A 10000-nucleotide genomic window follows, 5' to 3' on the forward strand; every position below is an offset into this window, starting at 1 on the left:
AAAGACGGAGACTAGTTTGAATCCTGGTCTAAATTAGCAAAAGAATCATTACGGCGCACATTAGGAAACCAGAATTTGAATCAGAACAAACTAATTCAATTCACAAATGGCTTGGGAATCAATTTTAAAGCATTGGCCAAAAGAACAAACCAGCCTCAGTCTCGTATCATCATTCTTCACCAAATGAATCGTGAATCAAACCGAATCTAAATTAGAACAAAGAAAGAACCAGCTAGTTCAATCCACAAATGGCTCTTTTCAGTACTTTTAGTTAAATGATGAAGAGAGGACTAATCCGTTGTCGATATACAATGCTAATTCTTGAATCTATATAAAAGTGCTAAAAGAATCATTATTTTGAGATTGATCAGGAAACCAGAACCATAATCTAAGCACCAAAATACACACTATCCTGATTTAAGAAATGACTCTTTCGAGCAATTTTAACGACGAATACCAATCTTAGATGTTATCAGTTTGAGTTTGTTAAAAGTAGAAAAAGAGTCATTTTAGTCAAACTCACCTAAACTGTAGTTCAATTCATAAATGACTCCTTTGAGCATCAGTCTTTTAGGAAATGTCTGAATAACGAATGACTCTTGAGCAGTTCCTGAACTGGTCAAAGACTAAGAAAAGAACCAATTCAGTCAATGTTATAATTCTGAATCAAAGTACTGAAGAATCAATAATAGAACTAAGAAACTAGAATCTAAATCAGAACCAGAAACTGGCAGAACATCCTGTTCTAATTCATGGATGACTCTTTATGTTCTTTGAAGAATTGGTCAAAGACCGTTTCAATCTCACGTTGTTGGCTAATTGGTAGGAAGCACTAAAAGAATCGTTGATGTAATCGTTAAGAAACCAGCACTGCAATCAGAAGAACAAATAAACAGTAAAATCTAGTCTTATTCATGAATGAATCTTTTCTGTGGTTCTGTTAAATTGGTAAAAAAGCTAAAACAATCGGTGATATAAATTGGTCTGAATTATTTAAAATTACGATCACTGATGAAAATGCAAAGGAACCAGAACCAGAACAACAAACACACAGAACAAACTAGTTCAAATCACAAATGACTCTTCCGAGCAGTTCTTTTGATTCGCCACCGACTCAGGATTTTTCACGCTGGTGTTTACAACGTGGCACAATGTTTTCACGTTATATAAAAGGATGTGAGATATTATTCAGGAAACAAAAGCATTGCAAATTTCCAACCAATCCGTTGATCGTCAGCGGCCTTGAAAGCAGCCTGGCCGGCTCGGTTTCAGTGCATCCGAGGTGACCGGCGCGTTCTGCTACCAAAGTCAACAAACATTTCATTCACTTTAATTCAGTGAGTGTGCATCACAAACATCATGCAAAGAAACACGATCTGTTTGTGTTCAACGCTGGATAAATGGAAGTGTTAGAAAGCGCTTGTTTGTTCTCTAACAGTTGTTCACCTTCCTGATCTCAAACGAGATCCAGTTTCTGGAGCCATGCAAATAAGCCCATCTGTGATGCTGGACCGCGGCCTGACGCCATACTTACTGAGCATTCACTGACTCACCTGATAACACTCACAGCCACTCATAAACAACATACTCACTGACAAACTGTGATTAGAACTAAATTATTTTATTACAAAAACAAATGTAGATGACATTGTTTTAACACACTTTTATTAGTAAATATGAATTATATATTATACATTGTTATAATATATATATATATATATATATATATATATATATATATTTATGTGTGTGTGTGTGTGTATATATATATATATATATATATATATATATATATATATGTATATATGTATATATGTATATATATATATATATATATATATATATATATATATATATATATATATATATATATATATATATATATATATATATATATATATATATATATATATATATATGTATATATATATATATATATATATATATATATATATATGTATATATATATATATATATATATATATATATATATATATATATATATATATATATATATATATATATATATATATATATATATATATATATATATATATATATATATATATATATATATATATATATATTTATATATATATATATATATATATATATATATATATATATATATATATATATATATATATATACATATATATATATATATATATATATACACACACATACATATATATATACACATACATATATATATACATACATATATATATAAAAATAATTAAAATAAATAAATTATATACAGATCAGAATACACATAATACTAAAATAGAATAAAGTAAATCAATAATCAACACGCCAGTTGTGTGTAGACTTGCCTTATAATCCGTTGGGCAGCGTACTGGTGTAGGTTACGAAACTGGGCCGACATGTTGGCGAGGGCAGCCAGGCAGTTCGTGTGGAGGTATTTATCCTGAAGCAGGGGAAATCAATAAAACCATGCATAAATAATTTGTATTGTTTCTTCTCGCAGGGCAAAACAGAATGAAATGGCTCCATTATACTTTGAATATAAAAACCCGCTATGTTCACTGGCCTCCCTGGAAACTGAATATGTTCACAGATCTAATATAAAACTTAAGCAATCTTGTAAAACCTGCTCGCTGCGAGTCTTGCTGTTGCATAATGAATTTGCATGTGCCCAGAGCCAGAGATCTGGATATTTATGGGGTTTTGCGTCAGCGTAACTGTTTTTGTCACTGGTTCTGGTCTCACCCTGGTCCGTGTCATGTTGAACTGGATGGTACGAATCACAACCAGGATCAGCAGACTGCCCAGAGAGATCTCCGTTAGGACCCGCTCCGTATACCACGAGATGTTCTTCAACATCTGAGAGAGAGGAAACGGAAAACGACAATAACTAACCACGAATGCTTAAGTCGTTGCTCTATTTAAAGGGTAGCGATATATCTGATTTTAAAAAAAAGGGCGTTTTTGTCTTCATCGGGTTCAGAGAGACTTGCTCAGCGATGGATGCTCTGCAGTGAATGGGTGCCGTCGGAATGAAAGTCTGATAATACCACTCTAGTCCGTCAGTTAATGTCTTGAGAAAACAAAAGCTGCATGATTCTGTGTTGTGTATTATTGTGTGTTTTTATCAGCTGTTTGGACTCTCATTCTGACGGCACCCATTCACTGCAGAGCAGGTGATGCAATGCCATGCGCCTGGCCTGAGGGTGAGAATTTTCTAGCAAATTTTCACTTTTGGATGAACTATTCTTTACATACGCTATATGACACCTATATTTAGTATCTGCGTGGAAGAAGACACCACTGATGATATTTATAGCAGAGTTATTGAATTCATTTGTGTCGCGCTTTAAGAACGCCAACAGAGTTCAAATTAAAACCGTGAAAAATGCCCATAAAGAGATGGAGTGCAGCTGTTTAGATTGAATGTTCATCTACCAGATCAATCTGAATCGCAAAGGTCTTGCACTTATTTTAGATGCAAATAACAGATTAAGCCAATTGCAAAATATATATTATTCAACCAAAAGCTAGTTTGAAAACGCTTGTTTAAATGAGCTCTTTGTTATTGAGTTGTTGGAGCACAATGTGCATGGCTGTAATTGTCTGAAAACCACAACCTTTAAACGAACAATGGTGTATATACTGAACTAACAGTGTCGTCTGTGTGTGTGTTTTGATGAAAAACATTGCATTGAAACAAAAATCGACAAATAAATGTGCAAACGTGTGCCTGCATATCACTGTTATTTTCACACAGATCTATAAACATAAGGCTAATGGAAAACCGACCGCAAATACAATCTGTCCTGCATCAGTTACACAAATATACTGAGCACACACACACGCGCACACACACAGACACACATACACGCTGAAACCAATACAGGCTCTCAGGTGAAGCTTTCTTTCCAGATTCTCTCTGATTTCTGTTTGGGATTATGTGTGTGACCTCACCACTTCATGTATGGAGCGGTTGAAGGTGTCGTCCTCGGTGAGGATGAGGAGGATGATGAGGGCCATGTACACGTGATGAGAGTTCCTCTCCTCGACGTGATACAAGATCTCAAGAATCGGCAACACCTACAGAGACAGAGAGACAAAATACTTCACTACTGTGAAGAAACACAAAAAACAATAACAAAAAAAATAGCAGTCAACTGATGTTTATTTATAGACGGGAGAAAAAAAATTACACTAAATTAAAATACATTTAAAACTACAAGCATAAAAATGTACTGAAATTATTTTATTTATATAAACATTTATTTTTACATATTATAATTAGAAATTATATTAAAACAAACATATTGATCTTGATACAAAAAATAAAGAACTTTAAAATAAAAAAATTTAAACATTTATTAACAGTAATTTTTTAAAAAAATCTGTAAAAAAAAAAAAAAAAAAAAATGAACAAACACGATTTATACTTTAGATGGCAACTTTTTCTGCGAAAAAGGTTCAAATATGAATAAAAAGAAAACAAACACTATAGCCACTATCGTCATATCAATCTTTTTTTCCCCAAATAAAGTTTGTACTAATTTTACACACACTAATTTAACACACAGAATGGTCTAAAAATCAAGATTTTAAAGTTTTGATCAGCAAGAAAGTATTATGAAATTTGTCTTCATATAACTAACAAAAGAAAATCAAACGTTATAGTGCTTATGTTTACTTTTTTGTTTAATAGTTTTAATAATGTACGATCTTCTGACACATGAGCCTACCTAATTAAAAAGACCAAACGCCAATCCACAAAAAAAACGCAAGAAGTCCCACCCACAAAGACTGACGGAGTTCTTCATTAAACTCTCACCAGGTTCTCCATGTCCGTGCGGGACAGTATGTACGTCCTCATGTTGCTGTTCTGGTGCAGTAGCGCGTAGAGCAGTAACGTCACCTGGTCCGACTTCTGCTGCTCACACAGAGCCGTGTACAGACTATTAAAGTTGATCTGAAACGTGTGCGGCTGAGGAGACGGGATGGACGAGGAATCTGAAACGCACGCGGATAGCGCTTTCAGTCAAACCAGTTCGATTAACTACGGTCACAAACACACCGGGCTCCGCTTTGGCTCACCTTGCGTGTTTTTGAAGCAGGTAACGGCCTGGCGGTAAGGGTTCGGACGCTCCGGGCCGTCAGTCAGATTGGCCAGAACCAGAAGTAATAGCAGGCTCTGATTGGACAGCGGGAGGGGGTTCTGATCTTGCTCCGCCCCCGGCCTGCTGCCGACTCCTCCTAAGGTGAACACGCTCCACAATCCACCTGAACAACACACAAACCAATGACATCTGCTGCAAAATAGCGACTTTAATTAACGCTGATAAAGCAAAAGGTCACGTCAATTATGCGAGATACTAACATAAACGTTCCTACATTTTGAGATTTAACATACTGTTGGTTGCCATGGAAACATTTGCAATTTTTTGATTTTTGTAATATTTTTATTTTCACGAGTCGTAAGGGTTTTACTTTATTACTGCTTGACGTCAGTGTATAAAATGATTCTTACTACGAATTGAAAGGAAAACGGACGCAGGAAAAAGATTTGTCGTGTATGGCACATTAAAACGTCTTTTCTCAGCGGCGACGCACTTAAAAGACGACGCTTCAGGCCAGAAGCGGAACAACTGAGGCAGAAGATCATTCCTGAAAAGTGTAGCGGACAACCGGACATGCTAATGAGTCAAAATAAGGAAAGTTTCTTCCACTTCATGAGCTCCAGATGTTATCTAGAGAGCCTAGCGCACTTTACAACATCACAGTCCCGTCTTTTGTTCCCTTTGAATATGTAAAAGACTCTTAACATAAGCATGTCTTACAGCAATATCTACGCTGAAGATTAAAAACAAAAACTGCAGGGCCGCAATAAAGTAAAAACGACTAAAAATGATTAAACACCTCTTTTTGAGGCAGGAAAAACCCTGATATGCACGGAAAACATGAAAATTTCCTCTTCTCTGATTTTATTTTTGGATTTATTGTTTTTATTTATTGTTTACATTTTTAATATTATCCATGATGTATAGTGACTATATATCGTATATATTTTTTCTATTATTTTCTATTTTCTATTCTATTCTATTATTTTTCTATTAATATGTTCATATTATACATGTGCAAAACAAACTATGCAAAAAATAATAATAAATTTATATTTATATAAATATAAATATATATAAATATAAATATATATAAATATAAATATATATAAATATAAATATATATATATATATATATAAATATAAATATATACATATATATATAAATATATATATATATAATATAAATATATATATATATAAATATATATATAAATATATATATATATATATATATATATAAATATATATATATATATATATAATATATATATATATATATATATATAATATATATATATATATATATATATATATAAATATAAATATATATATATATATATATTTATATATATATATAAACATACATATACACACACACACACATATATACACACACGCACAAAAACTCAATTTAAACTGATTTAAACTAATTTACAATTTATAGTATTTTGTCATAATAATGACTTTCAACCAGTAAAATGAATTATTGCACAAGCAGAGCAAGTCATTACGTTTAATCATGCACAACAAGACGTTCAGCATTGCGAAAGACAAGACTGTCTGAAAGTTTTCCGTCTAACAATGTTCTAACAGCAGGTCGCCGATGAATAGCAATTGATTTGAAGTTACTAATCATTCAGGCATCGCATCGGCTCGGGCGGCTCAGAAAGAGCGAGAGAGCGGAGATGGAAACGAGATGCCTGTCTCCACGTCTAATCACTTGTGGCTGGACATGGCGGCCCCACCAGCAGACCGGAGCAGAGCCAGGATGTTAACAAACATCCACCTCAAATAAAAACAACAACAACACTGAGCAAGGAAACCTCCCAGACGCACAGCTCGGAGAAGACCGATATCATGAAGACGCTGATAACATTAAAGGTCACTCGACTGATATTATTGGCTGCATCCATCCGTTGGGTTCCTCGTGACATCATGAGTAGAGATGAGGTCACGACAGACGCCACGGCGACCTCATTCAACCAATAAGAGCGAGCGCAGACGCCAGAGCAGACTGTAATCTCCTCATCAGAGCCAATCAGAAGCCTGTAATCTCTCGCAGACACACTGACACAATTTTATGATGGAAAAAATGATGAATGAAGAACGCATCCCTTTGATTAGAACACGATCTCTCTCACGAGTCTCTTGGGTCACTGTTTGTCCTGCGTGTGGTCCTTTTCTCTCGGCACGGATATAATATTACAAGAGTGAGAAACGCACTCATATTTCATACCTTTCATAGCATTTACTGTTCTCTTATGTTAGTCATAATTTTATATGAATGGCACAATGTTTACATGTTTCCTGCAAACTAATCAGGATTTAGTTGTATGACCATTGCTGTGCCTCGTATTTAATACATATTCATATATTAGCTGCCCATGCACACTAACAAATAAATAAAGAACGAAAGAAAGAAATCATATTTTGGTAAATCACAATTGTAATTTTTTGACTTCGGTAAGTGATAACTATGACAGAAAAAGTCACCGCTTACATTTTTTTAATCTCAGAATTTACTTTTTATTTCTATTATGTTTTATTAAAGCATTCTGTCTTATGCCGGGCCTGGGTTTCCATAATATCTGTGGTGAAATTCATTCTATTGAAAGATTCAAGAATTGCATTACAACACATAATGCATATATATATATATATATATATATATATATATATATATATATATATATATAATAAATATAAAAATGACAGGGAAAACATTAGGCATTGAAAGTTGTAGACACAGAAATAATAAATAATATTAAAAAATAATAAAGTAAATAATAAAATAAAAAATAATAGTTAATATTAAAAAAAATATATTTTAACATCAATATTATAATATATTTATTAAATAGAAACATTCAAATAAAATATAAATTATGTACAGTTTTGAATGCTACAATATATCTGCTAAAAACAACCTTCAGCAAGTGTGTGTGTGATGTGTTTTCACTCTCCTAGGCTTCTTCACTGCAGATGCTCTGGGGGTTTGAGTGTGTGTGTGTGTCTTGGGGTTGTTATTGTGGGCTGTGTTAACAGAGCTGCAGATAAATGAAGACATAATGGCTGCCATCCAGCAGAGCTGAGAGAACACACACACACACACACACACACACACACACACACACACACACACAGGGTTTTCCATGCCACTAACGCTGTCAGTACATAAACAGGCGGCTGAGGGTGACAAATGCTTCCTCTAGCTTACACACACACACACACACACACACACACACACACACACACGTCTGTGTCCTCTTGTAAAAGTCCCTGTGCATCTCTCTCTAAACATGTCCATTCAAACTCAGCAGCGTCTGATGCATTACTCATTATAAAGTCTGAAGGAAACATCAGATCCAGAGAGAGAGACTGATTCAGACAGAAGTGTCTTGTCTGAAAGAGACACACAGGCTACTGTAATTTTACAGCTTATGTTTGTTCCAGAAATAAAAATGCCATTAAAAACACCTACAGAGCTAAGTCTTTAGCAATAACAACATATGCGGGGTTACTGGGTGATCGTTTATACTTTCGAAGCAATATTTTGCCAACTTTTTGTTCGGTTCACTAAATACAACTATTACACTTCACTAAATATAGATGTTTTCCTAAAGAACAGTTGTTGACATGAAGGCCAGTAGATGAGTGAAGAGGAAAAATGTTTTACTCGTGCAAAGCCAAGTGTGTGTGTGTGTGTGTGTGTGTGTGTGTGTGTGTGTGTGTGTGAGAGACAGACACATGCATACTGTCAAAGTCTCTTTAGAGAGAGTATATATGGAACTCAATGTATATACCAACATTGTCAGGCTGGGCTCCTATATGTGCATGTTTCTCACTTCCTGCCTGCTGCATTAAACCCCCCACTACTTCCTGTCACTATGATCAAGGTTTTTTTTTATTGGGCAGCACTTGCCACCATCATGCTGTAATGAAGCCAGTTGGGTTGCACGATTATCAATAAAGAAAAGATAACATTTTGTGTTAATCCAGCACTTTGTTTTACTGAATGCACTGGTTTTTTGTACTTGAGTGCAATAGATTTTGAACGAAAAAAATGAGAATTCACATTTGAGCAATAATCGTGTAGCCCTAGAAGCCAGCGTCGCTATGGGGTTGCTAAGCTGCTCCAAGTTGTTTCTAGGGGTTGCAATACGGTTGCAAAGGTGCTGTGTCTGGGGGTTACTAGGGTGTTTCTAGTTGCTCTGCAGATGCTAAGGTGTAGTGAGGTATTTCTAAGGAGTTGCTACGAGTGGTTTCTATATAGGGACTGTGATGCAGTTATTAGGGGGTTGCTAAGTTTCTCAATAGTTTCTAGGGATGGTAAGTGGTTACTTAGGTATTCCAAGCAGTTACTAGGGCATTGCTAAGGTGTTCTAAGTGGTCTCCAGGGGCTTGCAATGCAGTTGCTAAGGTGTAGTTTCTACGGGTTGCTAAGGTGTTCTGAATTGTTTCTAGAGAGTTGCTATACAGTTGCCATGATGTTCCAAGTGGTGTCTAGGGGCTGTGATGCAGTTATTAAAGTGTCGTTTCTAGGGGGTTGCTAAGACGTTATTAGTTGTTTCGAGGGAGCTATGTGGTTGCTACGGTAATTAATATAGGGATTGATAAGAGATTGCTAAGAGTGGTTTCTATGGAGATGCTAGATTATTGCTATGGTGCTCTGAATCAAGTCAAGACATCATTATTCATATAGCGCTTTTTACAATGCAAACGGTGTCAAAGCAGCTTTATCGTTATTTCTAGGGGGTTGCTAAGGTGTTCAAAGTGGTTTCTAGGAAGTTGCTAAGTAGTTACTGTCATATTCAGAGTGGTTTCTAAGGAGTTGCTGTTTTGGTTGTAATATATGTATACATGTATAAATAAAACATTTATACATCTATTAAATTTAA

At 34.8% G+C, this 10000-nt stretch overlaps 1 protein-coding gene across 1 annotated transcript in view; it reads right to left on the reverse strand.

The window, feature by feature from the left end:
• dym (dymeclin) overlaps positions 1 to 10000 on the reverse strand; it is a 64780-nt gene that overhangs the window by 34157 nt on the left and 20623 nt on the right. The window contains exons 9-13 of the mRNA XM_043229891.1: positions 5077 to 5262; positions 4814 to 4992; positions 3946 to 4071; positions 2734 to 2847; positions 2337 to 2431 (exon numbers count right to left, since the gene is read on the reverse strand). Of these exons, the coding sequence (XP_043085826.1) occupies positions 2337 to 2431; positions 2734 to 2847; positions 3946 to 4071; positions 4814 to 4992; positions 5077 to 5262 (700 nt within the window). The remainder of the gene's footprint in view (positions 1 to 2336; positions 2432 to 2733; positions 2848 to 3945; positions 4072 to 4813; positions 4993 to 5076; positions 5263 to 10000) is intronic.

Source organism: Puntigrus tetrazona, unplaced genomic scaffold (assembly GCF_018831695.1).
Source record: "Puntigrus tetrazona isolate hp1 unplaced genomic scaffold, ASM1883169v1 S000000116, whole genome shotgun sequence".
Classification (NCBI taxonomy): domain Eukaryota; kingdom Metazoa; phylum Chordata; class Actinopteri; order Cypriniformes; family Cyprinidae; genus Puntigrus; species Puntigrus tetrazona.